This window comes from Frieseomelitta varia, unplaced genomic scaffold (assembly GCF_011392965.1).
Source record: "Frieseomelitta varia isolate USP_RPSP 00005682 unplaced genomic scaffold, Fvar_1.2 scaffold_501, whole genome shotgun sequence".
Lineage (NCBI taxonomy): Eukaryota > Metazoa > Arthropoda > Insecta > Hymenoptera > Apidae > Frieseomelitta > Frieseomelitta varia.
The window spans coordinates 448494-471705 of record NW_025110259.1 but is presented as its reverse complement, the minus strand read 5'-3'; the positions used below and the strand labels follow the sequence as shown (position 1 = coordinate 471705).

General features: G+C 42.3%; 3 protein-coding genes and 1 long non-coding RNA gene across 10 annotated transcripts in view; 2 read left to right on the top strand and 2 right to left on the bottom strand.

Annotated features, from left to right (window-relative positions):
* Positions 1 to 11331, bottom strand: part of LOC122533175 (zinc transporter ZIP11) — a 17075-nt gene extending 5744 nt beyond the window's left edge. Inside the window, exons 1-4 of one of the 2 annotated variants that reach the window (XM_043662614.1) lie at positions 10797 to 11331; positions 9084 to 9465; positions 8101 to 8252; positions 7913 to 7998 (exon numbers count right to left, since the gene is read on the bottom strand). In XM_043662614.1, coding sequence (XP_043518549.1) covers positions 7913 to 7998; positions 8101 to 8252; positions 9084 to 9465; positions 10797 to 10904 — 728 coding nt within the window. In that variant the 5' untranslated portion in view covers positions 10905 to 11331. The remainder of the gene's footprint in view (positions 1 to 7912; positions 7999 to 8100; positions 8253 to 9083; positions 9466 to 10796) is intronic. The other variant, XM_043662615.1, reaches the window with a different exon arrangement.
* On the top strand, positions 3192 to 22052 carry LOC122533178. The gene is made up of 3 exons (XR_006307654.1): positions 3192 to 3608; positions 4090 to 4095; positions 22040 to 22052. It is a non-coding gene; the product is annotated as an uncharacterized LOC122533178 (long non-coding RNA).
* Positions 11426 to 13582, top strand: LOC122533176 (uncharacterized Golgi apparatus membrane protein-like protein CG5021). 5 transcript variants are annotated; one of them, XM_043662616.1, is made up of 5 exons: positions 11426 to 11649; positions 12057 to 12133; positions 12215 to 12449; positions 13049 to 13303; positions 13381 to 13582. In XM_043662616.1, exons 1-5 carry the CDS (start codon positions 11635 to 11637, stop codon positions 13444 to 13446), a joined length of 648 nt encoding a protein of 215 aa, XP_043518551.1. In that variant the 5' UTR covers positions 11426 to 11634; the 3' UTR covers positions 13447 to 13582. The 5 variants fall into 5 exon arrangements, with proteins under 5 accessions (XP_043518551.1, XP_043518552.1, XP_043518555.1 ...); XM_043662617.1 differs by having other exon boundaries at positions 11427 to 11649; positions 13061 to 13303; XM_043662620.1 differs by having other exon boundaries at positions 11483 to 11554.
* The window catches only part of LOC122533174 (tyrosine-protein phosphatase Lar), a 17175-nt gene continuing 11096 nt past the window's right edge, over positions 17134 to 23212 (bottom strand). For both annotated transcript variants that reach the window (XM_043662612.1, XM_043662613.1), the window contains 7 exons: positions 22905 to 23044; positions 22491 to 22690; positions 22232 to 22398; positions 20715 to 22072; positions 20311 to 20537; positions 18401 to 20207; positions 17134 to 18200 (listed from right to left, as the gene is read on the bottom strand). In XM_043662612.1, coding sequence (XP_043518547.1) covers positions 18132 to 18200; positions 18401 to 20207; positions 20311 to 20537; positions 20715 to 22072; positions 22232 to 22398; positions 22491 to 22690; positions 22905 to 23044 — 3968 coding nt within the window. In that variant the 3' untranslated portion in view covers positions 17134 to 18131. The remainder of the gene's footprint in view (positions 18201 to 18400; positions 20208 to 20310; positions 20538 to 20714; positions 22073 to 22231; positions 22399 to 22490; positions 22691 to 22904; positions 23045 to 23212) is intronic.

The window sequence follows — 23212 nt, the reverse complement described above, 5'->3', positions numbered from 1 at the left end:
TACATAAGTGGTTGTACAGTTAACCCGTCGGGTCCGGCTGTTCGCCAGTTGCATCAGGGGAGGTCATCCGAGTTCCAAGAATGATCGTCCCCTACCACTACAACCACCACCACCACCACCGCCACCATGCCTCTTGGCTTCACCTTCTTCGCTTTTCTCTCTCTTCGTCTCGCCCCGTTTCGCTCCGTCCTTCTCCCTCGTTTCTACGTTCCTTCGTCTCGTTTCTCTCGCTCCCTCGCCAACCGCGCCCTCCTACAGGCACAGGTTTCTTTTCCTTCCTGACTTCTTCTTTCTGATTTCCACGGTCAGGGCCGCTACTCCCGATTCGTCTACCCTGTTACCAGACAGCTAGACCGGCCAAGCGCTGCGTTGTTCCGGGGAGCCACCGGTCCAAGCTACTTTCCCGCCGTGCGCCTTTTCGTTTTTTCAAGTTCCCGCCTCGCGGTCAACACGCCTTGCCAAGTTGAAGGGTGGCGCGTGACACACCGAATTACTCTTCTTTGAACAGCTTTAGCTATCAGAAGTGAAAGTTTCTCTTCTCTGACCACAACAAGGCATCGTGGATTTCTAAATGCTTTCCTTAAACCTACGCTCGCTTTAAACTTGCATGCCAAAGCACCCCTTGCTTCTTTGAAAGAAACGAGAGAGAGAGAGAGAGAGAGAGAGAGAGAGTTGAAAAGAAACCTGCAAAGCAGAGAGGCCCATTCACAAAGTTTTTTGGCGCTGTTGCGCGCTAGCGAGACCACGCGTGTAAAGGTTCACCTTTCAAATTAGAAACGAAGGCATCCATCGCCCGGGGAATTACTGCGCGAGGGCGTCGCGCTGTCTCGAGCTACGAATCCGAGATTTCTCCAAGCAGAGAAGCGGAGAATCTCACCGGAGAAGCGGAGAAGCATAGATCTCACCGAAAACTGGTATCTCTGTCGAACGACAAAAGAAAAGTAGCACGCCGGTGTATCTTGATTCTGACAGTGGTCAGAACTCGTGGCAGAGTCAGCACCGTTATACGTGCGTTTTCGACGGAGAGCTGAATAGATATCTATGAAATAGCTATAAAAATTTTCCTTGTCGGATGACTGACGAAACTGAATAAAATTAAACTGACGGTGTCACACATATGGAGCAAGTCAACGGACTTGTACCATCGAGTACACGTAACAGCTTTGCGTGTATAGCTCTGCCAATGTGTACCAAAATGGCGACCGAGTAGTTTCGTCGAACGCATCGCGGTCGCCATTTTGCATTCCACGAGCAACCGTGACTGTCTTTAAGGTGGCAACACCTATCTTCAGCTTAAACGACGAGAGAGAGAGAGAGAGAGAGAGAGAGAGAGAGAGAGAGAGAAAGAAAGAGACGCAAATTACTTCCTTTTTTCTCTTTGTCTGACTTTGAGAGATCAGAGCTGAACAACGCGCTCGATTCCAAGCCTTATAAACCCTTTGTCAGCCGCGTCGATCAGAACGATCAGTCGTCGTTTCGATCGAAAATAACGCGACCATCAGCAAAATTCGATACGCGATAACGAGCCGTTTTTCGCATACATCCGACCGAAGTCTCCGCTTTCAAAGAGGGAACGAACGCGGAGCAAACGAGCGAGCGCAGCAGGGGAGAGAAGGAAATCGAGGGAGAAAAGGACGCGTGCGGAGGAACGATCCCAAAGGACTCGCGAAGAATCTCCGTTGCGGTGGAATTGACCGCGCGATTGGCGAACCTACGAGATGCGAATAGACCATAGGCTAGAGGTTCTATCGTAGGATAGAAAAAGAGAGGCGAAGGCACCGGTGTGACGTTCGTGTGTGTGTGTGTGTGTGTGTGTGTGTGTTATGCGCGAGTGGTTAGGTGCGCGCTCATGTTCATATACCGTGCGACGCGCGTTAAAAAGAGAGACGAAGGGGAGAGAAGCGAACGAGGGAGACGAGCGTGGACGTAGAAACGCGTTTGTATGAGAAAACTAAGGAGCGAGCAAGACAAAAAGGGGAGGAGAGAGGAGCAGGGACAGGGGAAGAGAAAGAGAAAGAGAAAGAGAAAGAGAAAGAGAGAGAGAGAGAGAGAGAGAAGAGAGAATGAAGGAGGAACGAGAGAGGGAGTAAGGAATGCATGGGAACGAGGCGCAAGCGGGCCGACCGCGATTTGCCCGTCCCGCATTCCACCAACGCCAAGGCGAGTTCTCCGGCTCTTCTCGGCTCCGAGTCCCGAGGCCACCGGCCACGGCTTAACACCATAAAATCATAAGACCAAGATCAACCCCGCGCTCTCTTCTCTCTGCTACCTCCGGCATCGTTGCGCGCCTCTTAATGTCAAATAGAAACGCGTTTGCCCGATTCCTCGCGAACCTGTTCCACCGTCTCTCTTTCTCTCTCTCTCTCTCTCTCTCTTCTCAACCCTCGTCACCCCCTTGCCGCGAGAGACGACAGAGCCTTTTCTAGCCGAAACGCGAGGCAACCGGTCGGTAGTTGCTCGCTCGTGTTAAGATGAAACGATCCCTGGGTCTGGAGGCTGTTTTCTCCGTACCCTACGACCACACCGCGACGCAAAAGTTTCGCTGAAACGAGAAATTTCACCCGTGAAATAATTGGCGCGCATTCCACATACGGGGTAAGGTGGCTTTTGCCGAATTGGGAACGGCCGCGGCCGATCGCGAAATTCCGACAGCAGATGTCCGTACGGACGACGAACACACGGCGAGGAAGAAATAGCCGCGGCCGCGCGTGTACAGTCGCTGGCGCGAGCGATTGGTCCGGATGGCCGGTCGCGGCCGGTAGTTCGATCGGCAAGGAGACGACGCTAGTTCGTCGAATAGTCAGTCGGTGCAGACGATCGTCCCGAGGTCGTCGTCGAGGGACATAACGGATCCGGCTGTTTGTCTGTTCCGAGTAAGGTACGTGGCGCGCATGCGTAATGCCCGCTGCATTCCAAGCATTGCGAAGTCGCTGCACCGTGCGCGCCGGTGCATCGCCCGATGCCAGAGAAAGAGAAACGAATTAACCGAGACACCGAGCAGAAGCGAGAGATAGACGTGGCCACCGAGTGAAGAGGGAACAGGAGGAGGAAGCCGCAATGACAAATGTGCCTCCGATCGTTCGTTTGATCGACCGTTTTCATCCATTATCTTTCCCCTCTGCTTTCGTTTTTACTACGCGCGTCCTTTCTGCCGAAATATGCACGACTCTTTTCTGTTTTTTTTTTTTTTCTTCATACATTCCTCTGGTATTATAGTGTCCTTTTTCTTTTCTTTTTTTTTCTTTTTCCGCTAATGCGCTAATGCGCCACAGTCAAAATCGAGCTGAGACAACGAGAGAAAAGGAGACGAGAGAAACGCTAGCCGAGAAAAGTATCGGCCTAGCGGACAGCTAGCTTAGAGAATGTCTCGCGAGTCGAGTTCTCAGAATCTTTCGGCCGTGAACGGCTGTATTCGCGAGAGAGCGAGAGAGAGAGAGAGAGAGAAAGAGAGAGAGAGAGATGGGGAGGGAAAAAGACGGCGGAAGAGAAGAAAAGAGAAACGGTGTACGGCCGTGTAACGACGCGATCGAAATCAATGCGAAAGGAATGCTCGTCTTCCGTTGATAACGGAAGGCGGTTCTTGTCGCGAAGAAGGTTCCGAGTTACGGGTTTAGCGTGTCTATCGCCGCGCACGTGCATTCGTAATACTATGCACCGAAGTTAAACGGGAAGTACTATATCGTAGCTGACTTCCTTTGCTATTAGCACACGTCAGAACGAGCTTTCTGCGTGTGCGATAACCACGCCGAGTACAAAGTGCAACGATTAAGGAAAACTGTAGAAACTGCAACGCGACGCGTTGCCGAATTTAAATGTCGTTCGCTCCCTTTCGAAATGTCGGGCCGAGCAAATCTTTGGAGAAAGACTTTGCTAGCTCCGATTACTGGATTCAGTTCTACTTCAGAAATACAGTTCGAGGAGCGACTCGTGCCTTATTAGTTGTGTGGTGTACGATTGTTACGAGACTTCGAAGGTGAAGGATGAGAGAAAGAAAGAGAAGGAGAGATAGATAGTCGGAGACGAAGCCCGAGTAAAGAAAGGACAGGAGAGATAGGAAACCAGGGAGAGGAAAGGTAAAATGGTAGAGAGAAGAGAGTGGGCAAGTAAAAAGAAAGGAATAGAGATGCGAGGACAGAGAGAGAGAGGGGCCGCACTGGTCGGTCGGTCGGTCGGTCGGTTGGTATATAATAAGGCAGACAGAAGGATATGTATGTAAGTATGTACATATATGTATATATACATACGTACGTACGTACATACATATATATATATAGAGCACTGAAATGAGGTGGTTTCGTCGGCAACTTTGTTTGGCGCCGTGTTTAACATAGCCAACACCTCATTTACGTGTCACGCCAATCCGCCACTCTGCTAGTTTCTCCGTTTTATGCTATTTTTCATTTTGCTTCACTCGCTCTCTTCGCCATTTTTTTCTCCATAATCGAATACACATGAAGAGAACGAGAGAGAAAATATATATTCGACGCTTTCAAACTGGTGAAAATTTCGGTTCAGTCAATCGAGGGGAGAAATAACATCAAATTACACGATGGAAATTGATTGCAAGCGCAATTGACAGATGCTCGTTACAGAACACGAGAATAGATTCTAGCGGCGATTCGAATGACGAACCTCAAAGGCGAAACGAGATAAGGACCGTAGCGAGATTCCGCGAAAAATCCGCATACCTCCGCGGGTGACTCAGTACCGGATCTCCTTGAGCATTTTACGAGTGCAAATATCGTCGTCGTTCCCCTATCGGCTCTGCCCGCCCTTCCACTCGTCCTTTTCTCTTTTTTTCCCCTCACTCTATTTGCCCTGTCTGCTTACTCTTGGCTATTCCAACACGGCGCGGATGCTGACGTGAACGGTCACGCGCTACCAATCAACCACCGCGGCCGAACCTTTCATTCATGGTTCTTTCGGCGCCTCGGAAGGAACACACGAGAGAAACATTTCGCCTTCTGTCACTTCAGTGTGAGAATGAATTACCTCTCCTTGGGAAGGACACGTCGCGACCGATCGATCGATCGATAACGTAAGCGGATCTGTTGCGTAAAGCCTCGTTTCCATCGCGAATCGCCGATGACGACGTTTTCCTTGACCGGTACACACACCATTTGCCAACGATCTCTCGCTCCGAGAGACCACCTCATTCCTTTTTTTTTTTCTTTTTTTTCTTTTCATTCGTGTCGTTTATTAAGAACGAGCGAGTTTTCTAGATATTTTTGCACCGATCAACCCTCTCGAAAATACGCTCGACGCAAGTAGCCTTCGTGAGAATGGAATGTCGTTGGTAAGCCGACGAGTTCGGTTACAAAAGGGCATGCTGGCTGTATAATTGCTCTATAAGGTTGAACGATTTTTCGAACGCCGTCACCGTCAGCGTTCACTTGCTCGTTCGTCGTCGTTTCGTTTCTACATCACGATTCCCAATCAACGTACGTACGTAACTACTCCTAAATGGAAAAATATTTTTATTCGTTGGACGAACTTTCCTTTGCCGAAGGAAGATAGTCGTTGGATGATGAGAGACCCGGAGAATACCGATAAGAATACACGCACGGCACGAACCAGTGCGTGGCGATACGCACGACGCCGATATATCGGCCGGGGTCATCTTTCGGACCGAGTCGACGATTCATTCATAACCGGGAAACTTGCGCGATACCGCGCGCTTACGTCGCTTCGCTTATCGCCTGGCTTTCGCTCGTTCATTCTCTTTCCTCTATTTTTATCACGAGAATGAAACAAAAATATAGCTCGTGTATCTTCTTTTTTTTTTTCTTTTTTTTCATAGCGAGATTTGGCGTCGAATTGAAAGTCTCCTTAAATTTTTCATCGGCGAAAGTTGTCGTTTTTCTGGCATTCACCAGATGAAATCGAGAAAAAAAGAATTCTTTCTTTCTCTCTCTCTCTGTATTTCTTAATTATCGCGCGACAAAGAGGAAAACATCGACACGGTCCATTCATTCCACGGATACTTAATGACCTACGGACGCTTGTAATCTTGACTCAGATATTCAAGCAGCGTCGTTCAAACGTTGCGAGATTCGGGTATGACGCGACGTCGAGTTTCGTATTTGTATTTTGATGGAATCGTTCTATATATACATCGTTTGAACATTTTTTAACAGATATGTTGGCATTCAGTTATTGGCCTAAATCCTCACGCTTCTGATATTTTTACATCAGTCTAAAAATAAAATTGTACAATTTTAATACGCAATAAAAGAATTTGTTGAAGTCTAAAATTTCTAATCTTGTTTGGCAATCAAAATATCCATGTGAGAGTTGCTTTACGAACGAAAAGATACAGACGAGCTCTCGAAAGTCATTCATACAACAAATTCCAGTAACTCAAAGAAAAATTTTGACCATATTTTTTGGCATATTACGGAAGTAGGGAACGAAATTATCGTTCTACGTTTGTTATATAGAAAGAATACTGTACCCTGTTCAACTGTCGGTCGAACAAACGAGAAAACTATGGCTGGCTGCCAGCATAAAGATCAAACGTTCTTCCATCTGCCATTTTCATAACGCGTAAAAAATGTTCTCGCGACCGAAAATAGACGGACAACGATGATTGTCAAGTGCTAAGATCCTTGACTAACGGAATCGGAAATAGTCATTTGCGTGCACGTGTCGGTTCACGTGCACGTTCTTACAATCGTAATGATAAACGTCGCTTTTCCCCTACTGTTCCCCTACTGGTTGATCACGAGATTCGTTACTGCGAACCATCTTGTCGAGCGGATTCGAGAGAGTTGTTGAAAGAATTCGAAAAGAGGACTCTGAAACAAGATTGGGGAACGAGGAGGGGAGGGTCAAATTGACGGGATATATCTTCAGGATAGGAAGAAACGAAGGAACGAGGAGAGTGAGAGAGAAAGGTCGGAGATATGGGAACGCGCGATATCGTTGACATTTTCTATAAATAAAGTTTACGTCAGGCCAGCCGGCTTCGGTAGAAATGAAATCAACGTCATACCGTTCGATGTAGTTGTCGCTACCACGTCATCGTGGCAGGCCGTGTTGTTCCCAAAGGCGGTAAGGAGAGCGGGTTCGGGATAAGTCGGGATTGGTGGGACGCGGGGGGAAGTGAGGAAAAGGGGTATGGAATGGAATGCGCGGCGCCTAGGGCTCGTTGAATTCCAGGGCCACACGTGCCCTTTCCCCGCGCAACAGGCACCCACTGCTGCCAATAAACTTTGCCTGCGGCTGGCACTCGCGACCGACCACCATAGAACTCATTCATGGGGACCTCCTAGCACGCGCCTCGTAACTTGCGTCCGCTTGGCATCAATGGTGCTACCGTCTATCGGCGACTTGCTCAACCTCTTTCTCAATCGTAGCTGTCACGTTCCACTTGCTCCAACTGTGTACGTATGTACTTGCGCCTTTCACCATTATCGACGTATCGAACGAACGAAATTATTTTTAAATTAAATTACACGCGAAGAGAAAAAGGAGGATACAAGTTTCGATTACACTCGCCTCTCTCGCGCCTCAACAACGAAACTCTCCTACGGTCGCTGTTTCAATCAAACGTAGATACTCGTTTTTAATGTATTCGATGCAACTTTTTCCCAGACCTTCGAACAATTTAACGATGATGATTCTTAATGAACCTGATAGGCGCGATTGATCGAAGTGAATTTTACTTTATTACGTGTAATTGAAACATCGATCCACATAGCTCGCACTATGCTGGCTTCTTAGAATCTATTCTTGCCTGTCGAAATAGGATTTTCATCGAGTTTGAAGTTCGGCTTTCCGCTTAAAATAACTCTCGCTTCACGACGTACGGAATTCTGACGTCTTTGGCGTATTGTTACGTATCTGCCAAACGGAGTAGGTTTGTTCGTGGCTCTTTGTTATTTTGCCGAGACGCAAAAGTGTTGCTTACCTCGCATTTTCAAATGTTGCTGATACGCTATTACCAACCGCGGCGAAGCCAACTCCAACTGCAAGACCTTCTGGAATATTGTGTACCTAATGCATTATAAAAAATCGAATTGAATCATCTTTTTATATTTAATGATATATTCCATTATTGTAGATGAATTTTAGAATAAATTCGATGAGTTTACGTACTGTAATGGCAACGACCAGCAACAAAACTCTTCTCCACTGGTTGTTTTTACATTCGTTGTTAGGATCTTCGTAAATTGTGCTTATCTCTCCTTGTTCCGCAGGCCTGTTTACATTTGCAGTTTGACGCTTGCGGGTATTTTGTTCATAGAAGCCTGAAAAAAACGCAACAACAACAGTGATGTACTATGTTAGAATATCATTTCTTGATAGTTGTTTAATTTTATGTATATACGTAAGCCCATTAGATTTAAACATAACTTTTTTTCCTTTCTTTTTTTGTCTTCCGAACTGAAGCACAGTAAAGCTTATAATACCCGGCATTTTCTATTCCATCTTTCGCATCTCTTGTGTATTACATTTTAGATCCGCAGGCAGGATTAATAAGATCAGTTTTGCAAAATAACGGTACTCTTTTAAACACGAACGACAAAACTTACAATCTGCTGTATTTCATCCAGTGATGAAGCATTTTGTAACATTTAAAAGAATTACTAGCACGTTGTCAGTATATGTCAGGATAAATTTAAAAAAATTGCACGTTATATCTATCTATATTTTATCGATCGTGTTTGTTCAAGTTCCGCTTATTCCTCGAGGATGCTTTTTCATGCTATTTATTTTGCACATTTTTGCAAGCATTAACTGATAAACGTTCTAACTAACGGCTAACTACTAACATACACAGTATAACATTGCGCACAACAAAAAATTATATGCACTGTTCAGAAATAAGCAACGGTGATGTCGATGAGTCGAAGAAAACTAATAGCGTTGTAAATCTTTTTCTTGTAGAGGCAATATGCATAATTGCTTGTTTCTGAACGAGTTGTATCGCTTATTTGTACAAGAAAGCAAAGAGGGGCGAGTGTAGATTGACATTTTTAAACATAGACATAAATAGTAATATACACGTGTATGGTGAACTGATCCCATTTTCCAAGCCTACAGAGAGAATTGGATGTTACAAGAAAAAAATGTGATACCATCGATGGTGGTGGACTCAATTTGAGTATACATTTTTCCACCAGATATCTGTACGTCGTTATACGGATCATAATCGTCTAAATCCTCGTCACTCTTTAGTTTTGCAAGGATCTTGCGTCTTTGTTTCGTACCGACTGATTGCATAGCTAAAAGCACATTAGGGGACTGAATGCCAAGAGAAGATATCAACGCGTCCGTCCCATAAACGAAAGCCGCGCCTATGAGAAATCCAACTCCGATTGGTACGAACGCGTATTCGCCTTCCTCTCCGTAAATTTTGCTCTTTGTCGCCATTTCGATAGCAGGTGCCAGTAGCGACCAGTAACTTGCCGCTATCATCACGCCGCCCGCAAATCCCAGACTGATGTCCAACAATTTACGCTGCAATGAAACGCGTACAATCATTTAGTATAATTCCCCTTTCATCTCTTAATTTATATGCATTTAAAATGTCAAAGTATGATTTAACTAGCAAAGGAGATCAATGAAACGTGCAATGTTTTATTCGGTATAGAATAATTAATTATGTCGTAATGAACTTGGTATTTGGAAAAGTTAATCGTTTAGTGCACTCTAAGATAGTTTTGTTCTTTCTTTACTGTTGCACAATCAATTAATACTTCCTGAAATTCATACGTTGTCTTGTTGGTATACAGATAACATACTTATCTTATCAGACGAAATCATGTTCGTAATAGTTTTTTTTTTTTTTTTTTTTTAAAGAAAATAAAAGAATTCTAATCAGAGAAAGGTGTAGCTGATGTATTGCTCACTGAAAGTTAGATAAAATTTCGTGTTTTGGTTAATTTTTGATCTACTTTTGCGTCTTTTCGCGACACGTGACTAGCAGAATCATAAAAACGCCAGTTTCAAGTTTAGGAAATCAAAAATACGAGATCGTAAAAAGTTCGCACGAGATCGCACAAATATTTTTAAATAGCTTCCTTTTACGTCATCAGTTTCGATCACAGTCCATCCATTCATTAGCTGCGAACAGATGCACGTGATGCACCACATATATCTCAGGTTCGATAATTTATATCGATATGGATTTGAATCAGATAAATCCCTCCCCGGAAGTCAGTCGGTAACGTTGCTATCTACTAGGTCGACTCGAATTTGTCGAATATCGACGCATGGGATAACTTTTCACGCCGCAATTTTCTAAACTCAAAACTGGTACACTTGACATTTATTAAGTTGATCGTTGTCAAAAGATACAGAAACAGATCAAATAATTGAGATATCTTGAAACAAAGAAAGATAAACCTTAATTGATTATATTGTAATCAATTATCGCGCAATACATTTTTTAATTGATCGAATTCACAGAAGAAACTATGAAGATGCTAATCGATACTACTTTCTCCTATATCTCACAAATTTACCGATTAGAAAATATCGTTCGCCAAGTCGTAATACAGAATTATAACCAAAAAGATCGCAAAATTGCAGAATATCGCGAATATCGTACCGATTTCATCATAGCGTGAAACATTCTCGAGTGTGTTACTTTTGACATTTTCAAAACGGAATAATTCCCGCGACGAGTGAAGACGAGCAAAGCCGGATAAGGTTAGTATGTGTTTCATAACTCAGGTTAGAACGGGGCGAGTATAATTATACTTTGATTAATGCAGCAGTAACTGTTGTAAATGCAAGAAACTGGGAGATGTTCGATGAAAAGAAGATGAGAAAGGAACGATGCTTACTTGTTTCCCTCGAATAACGATGACAAGTGCGGCACCCGCTGCGGTGAGAGCCCACGTAAATAACGTTCCTAGGAGCGCCTGCACGATCGGCGAATAATCCTTTAACATTGTACCAATCGTTTAGTCCTCGTCACCTTAGGCTACACCGTACATCCTCTGCAACGTGAACCACGAGGAACTGTTTCGTGGGACACAAAATCCGTTGATATGCATTCAGTCCCCCGCACTTATCTCAACCACCACCATCATCACTACCACTACCACAGTAGTTGCCACTGATACCTTCATTACAGTTACTATCACCGCTGAATATTGGCGCTGCTACCGCCACTTTACTACTACCAACGCGTATTCGCGTCTGCTCCGTGGTACGACCACTTCGTTCCCGTACTTATCAATTATGATTTCCGAACAGGATACGCAGAACACATTGACACGAAACCGGACGACGAGCATACGCAGTGAACGCGCGTTTATCAAGCATTCGCCCTTACGCACAAATGGGGTTGCTTGTACATACATGTGACGCCGAACACTTTCACAATTGACCAATGGCCATTTGCCATTTCCGATGGACCAATCCGGCAACGGCCTGCAGCGGCGTGCACAAGATTCGAACTGTGTTAAGCCGATGTCGAAACTGTTGCGATATTTGACAGATACGTCGTTTCGTACGTTGAAATTTGAGTCCGTCTGTCCCTAATGACGGTGACACGTTGTGAATTCTTTTCTAGAACCTCTACACGAAACGCGTCTACGTACGTATATTTCGCGCTTTTTCCCCTATGTTTCGACGAGGCGTTAGTATCGCTGGAAGCTTTTAGTAAAATACGCTAACATGGCGTCTGCGTCGGTAAGTGTACGGAACATTTCAACCCATCCGATTTTCATACATCGACGCCAAGTGTGTGTGTTTTTTTTTTTTTTTGCTCCCACCATTAACAGTTTGCTTTGAAGCACGTTGGAAGAATGCTTTTCGTCGTGTAAAAGCCATCGTTATCTTATTATCGTGTCGGAGGAGGAGTTACCATTGATATTTGTTCGTGAATCTTCGTGCGTATATTAGTTTAAAACAGGTGCAAATCGATATTTGTAATTATGGTTTTGAAGTGTGTACAGAGTCATTCTCGTTATGCGTCAATCTCTTTCCAGGAAAAGGAAAGAGAATTGTCGTTTATCATTCTGATTAACATTGTAATCATGGTCTGACGTGTAATATTGTTGTTTGTCAATAGCTAAATTTTCTATGTGGTTTCTTAGGTTCCTTTGCTAATGGATGATGATACGATTGCTTTTGGCGAGGAGGATGAACCGGGTCAAGATAATAATAAACTTAAGTATATCGAAGTTATAATTACATTAATATTTAGCACAAAATAATTAAATTCTGACACTGACAACATATTGCTACTTTCTAGACATCCATACGTCACTATGTTTCATTTAACCTTCAGAATATCAGCAATAGTAGCCTATATGTTATGTGGATGGTTTTCAAATAGCTTTATAACTAGTTTCGTTGTTGTTGTATTACTTTTGTCAATGGATTTTTGGACTGTTAAAAATATCACTGGAAGGTTAATGGTTGGTCTTAGATGGTGGAATTATGTGGATGACAATGGGAAAAGTCATTGGGTATTTGAATCCAAGAAGGTTTGTTTTTAATTTTTATATTTATTAGAGTCCATGTACGCATAGCTGATAAACTTAGAGGAAAAAATATTTAAAACTATGAATTGTAGATAGTCTATAATGAAAATTCTGCAAATGAGATACTTTTATTTATTACTAATAACAAATAAACGGATTAAAATAAATAAGATATCTCAAAAATAAAGCCTCAGTATTTTTTAATAATGCACTCTTCAAATAATATTAGTTTAAATACTTTCTCCAACAAATAAAATATTTTATTTTTAACGTTACGCATATTATTTACCATTTGAGATATTTAGCTTAGTTCGAGACTCTTGATATGTTGTTTCATTCTGTAGTAAATATAATTCATAACTGTACATATATATATCATTTTTATTCGCTACCTTTTTGGTATATGTTGGTTCTACCTGAATGGTTCAAGGCTTACCAGTTTTCACATTTTATGCCCTTGACACATTCTGGTTAAATAGAAAGGATAAAAACAGAAATTTAATGTTCTCTCTTGATAAATAACACTAAGAAAAAAATAGTAAAAAGGATTGTAATTATCTACTATAAAATACAAGGTCTATCATGTATACCCTGTGTTTCAGGGTGTTCAACAGAATCGTATCAATACCACAGAAGCTCGTATTTTTTGGTTAGCTTTAATTCTCTGCCCACTCTTGTGGTCAGTATTTTTTGTAGCAGCATTGTTTAGTTTGAAATTTAAGTGGTTGCTGCTTGTATGGATTGCAATTGTTTTAAGTGGTGCAAATTTATACGGATATGTAAAATGTAAAATGGGAAACGAGAAAAATATTTCCGCAGCCACCAGTGACTTTTTGAGAAAACAAGTCATACAAAACGTTAGTAAATAAATATTCTTCATATTTCGAGGGACATGCGAACCGTAAATATACACTCACACGTTATTGTGTCACAGGTTGCGTCCATGATGTCTAGGAGTCCACCCACAGGCAATCCAAATGAACCAACAAATGTGATATAAAAGTAGAATTTTTCTGCCATGATATTATTTAAAAATAACGTGAGTACTTTATTATAAAAACGCAATTTGTATATAACGATACTGACAATTGTATATCCCGATGAAATAATATAAAATAAAATTGCTATTGAACATATCATCGATTAATTATATCTTTTTGTGTTTTGAAGGAAAGGCTTAATGAAAAAAAAAAAAAAGGCGACGTTACGTTAGTTATTAGTTTATTGATGCCACAGGGCAATACATAATGTACACCTTATTTCTCCTTGTCAACAGACTTTCTATTACACAATATTTAATTTGTATAGGTGTTAATTAGTAACATTGCATTTATTATATTCACTTCAGCCTGTTGTATTCTTTCTGGCAAGAAAGTATCACAAAATAATTTCCCATTCTTTCAACGATATTTAATATTTGACTTATTCTTTGTTTCTTTAATTCACATTTTCCACGGAATCAACGACTGCAATCGAACGACTACAATCTTATCCGAATGGATGAACTCGAGATGATCTCACATACAGTGTAACGAACCCGTCGTGGTATTGCACGGAGCGACAATATGGCCGATTGTATTTTGTTGTATTAGGAAAGATTGCTCCGAAAACGCGAGTTTGCATGCTTTTTAAGAAGAAGAATACAACAAACCACATATTGCTATACACTCTGGGATATAAAAAAATTATAAACACTAACAATAGACACGCAGCTAACGTACAACATACACAAAACTTCTGGAATGATACAAAAGAACGTAATATTACAATTCGGTATCTTATAAATATATGAATATCGTGGACTTGTTTGAATTGGTAAATTCATCGGATTATAATTTAATTCTACTAACTTATATAACTAGTAATATGTTTTATACAATCATTTAACTTTTTCTCGTTTTCCGTAACGTATTGTATTTTTAGTCTGGAACTTTGAACGCGAAGTTGTCGACCGTCTTGGCGAAGCTGCACATTTTGTGCAGGATTTATATTTCTTCTCTCTTTTGTTAAATTTCTCAATATATCTATATATATGTGGGTGTACGTAGTTAAAAAGGTCGAATCCAAAGGTAACAACGAGTTCCTCAAAATCATCATACCAAAGAGTTTTAAAGTTTAGAGTTCGCTTCTTCCACGAATATGATATAGATCTTATGAACAGGTTATTTAAACTAAAGTCGCATTTTCCTTCCTGAATTTCGTTTCTTTAACCTTCTGAGAATAGATTTAGTCAGTTTATCGTTCACGGGAATGTATTTCTTTATTTTCTATGTAAATCTTTTCAGCCTTTTTGGTAATACATTCGTAACAAGTCGACTTTTTTTTTGTAGTAAGTTTCTATACCAATTGCAGCTTTTAACAATGGCACACTTTCGTCGGGGAGAGAAATTGTTTCAAGGATTACTTAATTGCTGCTGATTTGATTTACTGAAAAAACAGTCGTTTCGTGTCTCTTCATTGCCAGTAACAACGAATTTTATATTCCGAGGCAGAAGCACGATATCGCTAATTATATAGGAGTAAAGTGTAAAAAAAGACTAAGAAAGAAGAAAGTAAAGGTAAAATTATATAATAAATCAACGGCATATATATATAAAAAAAAAAAAGAAATTACAAAAATAGAATTACATATTTCGAGAGTAACTTTCGTGCTCGTACCAAAGGCCAGTATAATAACGATCGAAAAATAATCGAGAAACATGACAACGTATCTGCAAGCAAGAAAAAAAAAAGAACTCTCAGTCACAAAAAGAAGAGTCAGAGTGGATGCATATAAAGTGGATATGTACAAAAGAACCGGACACTCGGTAAAAATCTCGGAATTTCAATGAGAGACAATGAGAGAGATACAAAGATTAAGTATAGTATAATCTTTTATAATGACGACCGAGGCGGTTTAAGTACTTTTAGAAGTACCGAAAATATACGTACATGATAATACATTAGACACGCAATGGCCTTCAGTCTTACATCAAATAAAATGATATGAGATACGAATAAATGCACGCTCGGAAATAATACAGTAGATTAGTTAGTCTTCAATGTAAATCTCGTATAAAAAAATAGGTACGCATGATAACGAACTTATAACAATGTTAGAAAACAGTATCAAAAGGTGCGTTGAAAACCGAAAAGCGACAAAACGGATGGACAAAATGAACGAAACGTGCTTATATCTTGACAGTCTAGAAAATATCCACAGCTTTTTTTTTCTTTTCTTTTTTAAATGCGTACTCTCTTCAATTATGATATTTATAATATATATCTATGTATATATTATTTATTATTTTACTTATATTTATAATTATATCTATATTTATAGTTATATTTATATTTATATAATGTTGTTAATGACGAACGGTGCATTTATGTACACTTAGTCACAATTCCTAACCCTCGAACCACTTTTATAAACTGAAAATATATATATGTATATATATACGACTGAACGCCGTGAAATTTAAAAGTCGAATCTTAAAAAAAGTAACATCGATTCCTCTCTTTTTTTTTCATATTCTTTTTTTCTGTTTTGCCTTCTTTCCTGCTTGTTAAATCTTATAACGAGCTTAGATTACTGCACGGAACCGTTCGATGCCAAAAGAATGCCAAAAGTCGAAAGAGATTTTATTCATTCGGTATTTGTTAACGATATTCACGCACATGCACACACATATATGCACTGTATATTTTTATAACTAGAATTTTCTGCTTTACCATTATCGTCGAACAGCGATAGAATGATATTCTACACCGAACGATACGATTTGAAAATTTCGAAATATAGAAGATATATAAACGAGCACACATGCTTATTGTCCTCATAGACTACTTAGTTAGAATTTACCTTTGTAAATCTTTGAATTAGGCGATTAGTACACACCTCGAAAATTTCTATCGTTGTCAGAAAGGATACGCAGCATAAGACAGACGATGTATGATCAATCATTTCTTTCTTTTTTTTTTTTCTGTTTTTCTTTTTTTGGCATTGATTTGACGCGATGTGTCCGTGGCAAGGACGACGATCGAATAATTATAAGTTTTTTTCGTTGACTCTTCCCTTACGGTTTAATGGGCTACGCTTTTTCGATGGATCGTACTAGAAATGAGTTAATCTCCAGCGCGAAGCGAGCGTACTGTGATGATAGCTTAGCAACTGGGGCGGGGGGGAAAAATTGTAAAAGTAGTCGAGGTAGAAGCCTACAATGGAACTCTGTACACAAGGGCATCGAGGGCTTGATGGAATAGTACGCAAATCCGACATACAGTGCTTCTAGTTAGTTAAATTAGTTCGCGTAGAAACCTGCACATCACTTTTGTGCATTTTAATTGAATATAGGCACCGTTTCCTTTCATACTTCCTTCACTCGACACAGTCGCGTTATTTCCTTTCTTTTTTCTTCTTCTTCTTCTTCTTCTAATGGCATCGCTTACAGACTAATCTTAGAACAATCGCCTTACGATCTACTTAAAAATTACAGTAGGTAATGAGAAGATCCCTATCGTGCATAATGGATTCAGCATGAATAATTGTCGATTTGGCAGTATGGTAATTTTCTCGTCGCTGAGCGGAAATATTTTTACTGTCTCTCTGTGATTTCTCCTCCCCTTGTCTTCACCGAGATTTTCGCAATTTCTTTCTTGTCTCTTTCTCTCTGATGTCTTTTTTTCGTGTCGCATCGATAAGTACTTTTTGGAACGTGCCACGCGTGTGCTATCTTCTCAAACTTTTCTCGTTCGTAATGCGGTGCGTTTCGCGCCTTGTAGTATGTAGCTCACCCTCAGAGGTTTTATTATTTACGTTCCCCACTAATATGGAAGCACTGTTCTTCAACGAATAGGAAAGTTTCGAACGAAAATATTGTGGTATATGTTGATGTTTTAATCGCGAGACATGTGATCGTAAATTAATAATTCCCGTCAGTTTCTTATTATTATTTAAAGTAGCCGTCATTCTCGAGCGATTCGGGAGGCGTATTGAACGGAACATGTCTCCCAAATTCTCCTCGAGTTGGATATGTTTTAGTTTTCTTTTTTTTTCTTTTTTTTTTTTTTTTCTTTCGATTACGATATTTTTCTCCTCGTTTTGTATAAATGGTTTCTCCTTCGATTTCCTTTAACTCGTAGCTTGAAAATGTCCGGTTATGCTGTCGTTTCTCGTATATATTTACGTACGTGTCGAGGAATGTCCTGTGTGCGCGCGGGCGTGTGTATGTTTATTTATGCGTTCTCAAATTGTAGTAAAAGGAAATTTTGATATGACGGTGAGAGGAATATTACTACAGATATGATTGTTTGATCTATAATTTTTTTGAGCCGTTCTTTACATTCTAGACGGCAGTCTTGTCTCATCATTGTCAGCGGGAAATTTGAAAATTGATTCGACGCGTATTTTGAAAGTGCTGCGACACCACCATCGACTATAAAGATATTAGATTATACTACCGTTGTTAGCTGCTCGAGAGTTTCATAATTTATCGCCTTTCGATCTCTGTATTTGTCATTGGAAGGTACGTTTTGCCCGGGACCACGGTTACAGGCTACACACTTACAAACTTACATAAGTCCTTCGTGTACTTCATCGTACTAGACGCGCCGCACTTTTGCTCGTTCACTGACCTCTCTGTCGTTTCTTTGTCGATCCCTTCTGTCTCTTGTCGATTCTCTTTCGTCGCGAGTGTCGGCTTGTCAGTTGGCGTAATGATCGAAAGAACCCAAATATTCCAAACTTGCGCGATAACAGAACTGGTATTGGTCCTGTGTAAGCAATACATATTACAGTCAGTATATATATTTTATATATTACACGTACAACGTTATTACGTGCAGTATCAACTTCTGAAAGATGGTTCGTGTATAAGATTGATTAATCGCTGGATTCAAGTGAATTCTTAACAAAATTATTTTAAATACGTACAGGAATAGAATAAACATTTAAAAAGTATTTAAGTACTAACCTCTGTTTGAACCATAGCAGGTCGTTGCGTGCGCAATATTCTGACTGTTTGGAAGATGTCAACGACTCCCTCGTACTGCATACGTTCCAACACAATGCTCAGTGTGATGAAGACACCTGTTCTTCCAACTCCAGCGCTACAGTGTACAGTTATCGGCCCATCTTGACCAAACTGTTCCTTCGTTTTGTGCACTTGTCCAATAAAGTCGATGAAACCATCGCCGGACTTTGGAACACCCTGTTCAGGCCAGTCGATGAACTGGAATTGTCTGACTGTACGACTCGCTCCGTCTCTCGCGTCCGTCACTTTGAATTCTCGCAGAATGTACTGAGGCATATTATACTCTGCGATTGGATCAACTACAAAGCACTGATAACGAATCGACCTATCGGACGGCCAGTACTGATGGCATTTCTCTCTACCCATCTCTTTTAATTTCGTTAACATGACCACGATTGTAGAATTGTGCTCCCACAACATACGCCAGAAGTCATCTGTAGTATCGCACAGAGGTCCTTGGGTGGCAATGTACGCACCTCGATATCTATATCCGTCTATAAGACTGGCATTGATATAATCGGACCCTTCGATGTTGCGTTGCGGTTGCAGGCACACTCTGGTACACTCGTACGGTAATATGTGTACCAATCGATTTTTATGCTTGTTGCAGGGAAGATTTGCCGAGATGAATCGCGACGAGTCTACTTTAATGTTGGACAGCTTTTTGAACTCCAGCTCCATACCAGTGATATTGTCGATTTCTGGCTGCATGAGCTTCTGAATGTGAGAATGCAAGTTTCTGGCAGGCACTTCCGTGTTGCCGCAGATCACCGCCTCGTACAGCGCGTCGTGGATGAAGATGTACTGATCTTCGGTCTGGACCATGTAGTTCCTTTGGGCTCGTAGACAGGTCACGTGGCCGTATATGTCGATCATCTTCTCGTGCTTAATTCTCTCGAGCATCGAATCGATGACGATGAAGCAGCCTGTTCTTCCAACACCAGCGCTACAATGAACGATTAGCGGCCCGCTGTCTGGCGGATTCAAGGATCTGACTCTACGCAGGAACTGCAGGAACGGCGCAGGATGTTCAGGCACACCGTGATCGGGCCAAGCTGTGAACTGCAGCTGTTTTATTTCACGTCTTTCGGAGTAGCCCGCTCTGGATATTTGGAATGTTCGGATGCAATAGGTGGCCAGCTCTTGAACATCGGTGATGGTTACGGTCATCAGACCATAAGTCTCGGAGCCTCTACCAGGCCAATACTGATCACATTTTATCCTCGTTCGTTCTTCCAGCTTCGTCATCATCACGATCGTACTCGATCTTAATTCCCAACACATTCGCCAGAAATCACCGAACGTCTCTTGAAGTGGCCCTTGCGTAGCTACGTACGCGTTTTGCTTCCTGTATCCATCGCAGTAATTTGCGTTTATGTAGTCCGTGCCCGACATACCGTCGATAGTTTGCAGAATCACTCTCGAATGATCGTAGGCGATCACGTTCGCGTAACGATTCTTCGAAGCGTTCACTTCCATGTTGGAGTGGTCCCAAGTGAATTGTTGTCCAGGCTCGATCGATTCGTACTCCTGACTGAATTTTAGATTGTCATTCGCTTTTAAACGCTCGATGTGGTTTCCCAGTTCGCTGATTGGAATCGGAGGATGAGATGCCATGCCAGGCGTTTGGAAATTCAAACGGCGCATCTCGACAGGGTCGGATGGAGCGTGGTTCGAACTGATGTCAGCGGCCATTAGTGGTCGAGTGACGGCTGCTTGGTCCGGTGCTTTGCAAGGTTGTCTTCGTCTAGATTTTAATTATTTAATCGTAATCGTAAAAAAAATCATCGTGCAGAAATTTGTTAAACGCTAATCAATAAGTGATTACACTACTGTTCTACAATACTTACTTTTTGATAACGAAAAGAAGGACGAGGAATACGCTGACCATTAGAGCAGCTATCACTGGACCGACCACCCACACCATTCCTGCTTCCTGTCCACTTGTTTTTACGGACACTTCTGGATTTCCATCCACTGGAGTATTCGGATTAGGACGTCGAGGTGGCTCGCCAGGTGGTACTTCCCTCATATCGAGAGACAGGTACTCGGAGAAAGGTGACGATGTATATAAATGCTGAAACGCGTTAAGTTGAAAGATTTATTTCACTTGGTTTGCGAGCCAATACTATAATATTTAGGACACAACCTGTGTCACAAAGTCAACGAAAAGTTGTCCTAAATACTATAGTATACAGCCTGTTCGTTTATTCGCCGTTAATTTAATACGTTTCTCTATTTCTCGATTTCATACCTTCCTCGGCGTGTCGACAACAGCACGCACAAAGATCCTGTACCGTTTACCTTTCTCAAGCTTTCGATTTTCATAACCTTCGTATATATCTCCGCTGCCAAGGTGGAATGTATATGGTATGTCTCTATGGGGAAACTTGGCAGCGATATAAGGAGCATTCTCTCGTTCCTTGGCACCTTTACCCGCGATCATGTCTTCGGTCAGTTCATCGGGTTGCTTGTCAGCTGTCGATTTGTCTTCAGGCACAACGATCAAGTAGTAATGCGAAATCGATCCGTACTCCTCGGATGCCTGTGGCAGAATCACTTGGATCTCCTCCCCGTTAACCACACCGTAGAAATCAGGCTTGACCATAGGCTTCGGAGCCGCCATTTGCGTGGTGATAGTGATTTTAGCCGGTGGCCTGTATTGGCCGTCTCGCGGCACGGCGCTTACGTTCACATTGTACGTGGTGAACGGTTGCAGCTCGTTTATCGTGGTCGTGGTCACGCTCGGATCCAATAGAATCTGTCTGCGGGGGACGATCTGCGTTTGCGTGATACCTTGAGAATCGACGAACTCTTTGACAGCGTCGAACGACACTTTGTAGTTCATGGGGTTTAGCTTGATAGGCGGTTTCCAAGATAGAGTCATGGAGTGTGTGGACGAGTCCGGCCCCCTCAGATCCAAAGGCACGTCTTCCGGCTTCACCTTCACCGTTACCTTCTCGCTAAGCCTCCCGAGGCCGCTCTTGTATCGCGCAGCAACCGTGATCGCATACTGAGTGAATTTCTCCAAGTTGACCAGCTCCGCCGACTCGGTAAGGCCAACACTCTTTTGCTTCCACTCGTCCAAGTCCTCGACAGCAGTCGTCGTATAAAATATCTGATAGCCGAGGATCTTTCCACGATTAGGTACTGGCTCCCACCAAACTTCCACGCTGGTGTCCGACGTGGCCACCGCTTTTACCGACATCGGTGCACGACCGATGTCTTTCTCCGTTATGATCGTGATCTTCTCCGAGTACGGGCCACTCCCTCTGGACGTGTGCGCTCTCACGTGAAACACGTACTCCGTGTTTTCCTCCAGATTCGTGAAAACCGCTCTGGTCTTGGTTGTGTTCCTGTCGATGGTCGTAGAGTGATCGTTCTTCTTGTTGAATTGCACGTCGTAACCGGTTATCTGGCCGTTTCTATGCTGTCGCAACGGCGGATCCCACGTAACGCACACCGTGTCCGGAGTTTGGAAGAAGTACGATAAGTTGGTCGGTGGACCAGTTGGCTCCCCTTCAGGGCTGTACCAGAATCGCACCGTCTCCTGTCCGAACCCGATCGCATTTTGACCAGACACTCTGAACTCGTAGTCCACGCCTCGTTCCTCTGCATTGCAAATTAAATCACAGCGTTCACAGTTTGTCAAACGATTTCACACGATTCGCGTCGTACGTGTGTGTGAGAAAGAGAAAGAGAGAGAGAGAGAGAGAGAGAGAGAGAGAGAGAGAGAGAGAGAGAGTGTGTGTGTGTGTATGTGGAGCTTACCAAGATCGGTGATTTTGTAAGTATGTTGACGATTCCCTGGAATGTATTCTTCCTTGAGCGTTTGGTTCTTGATTCCATACCTTATCCTGTAGCCCAGCACATCGCCGTACGTTTGTGTAGGTTGCGACCATTCGAGTTCAACCACGTCAGGATCTTTGGACAAAAGCCTGGAAACGAGATGTCGTCAATCCTCTCGTGTTACTACCGCCGTCATTCGACAAAAATATCCGAGAATGTAAAAGAATTTTCGAGAACGTACTTGACGTTAACATGAGGCCTGTTAGGTACACCTCCGGGAGTTCTGACGGTTTCTGGTGGCGAACGATCACCATCCCCCTTTCTCGTTAGGGCGGCTACTTGTACGGAATACGTGGTGTCTGGTTGTAACCCGGTGATGTTCACTTCTAGCACGTCTTCTCGCACGTCGCGTCGTATCGGCTCATTCAGTAGATCCTTTCCCTGAGAGAGGAAACAGAAGATGTTGCGGTTTAAGAATCCGGGAAATTCGTTGTAGCTGTAAAACCAGTTCTTACGGTCCAAAAGATAAGAACGTATATCTAAGAAGTTGACCAATTAATAGTTTTTTTTTTTTTTAGTTTATAACACTCGTGATCACAATTCGTCAGAGAATGCATTCACGGATGCTTGACATTTCAAGGCTCGGCCGACTCACCTCTTCTCTTATTTCTTGCACGTGTATGTGATAGCCTCTTATCACACCGTTTTGTTCCTTTGACGTGGGCGGTCTCCATTTCACGTATATCGTAGTGGAATTGATCGGTGTTACGGTCACGTTTTGAGGATGACCCGGCACTGGAACGCAACACTCGGTTAATTTGTGCACTTGACACCCGACGATGCTACACACTCGCAGTCACACGCTCTCACACTGATCGCAGTCACTCTTGAAACGGGGCAGGGGTCAAACAATATCATAATATCATAATACAGGAAGAAAAGTTTGAGAAATCGAAAAAAAAA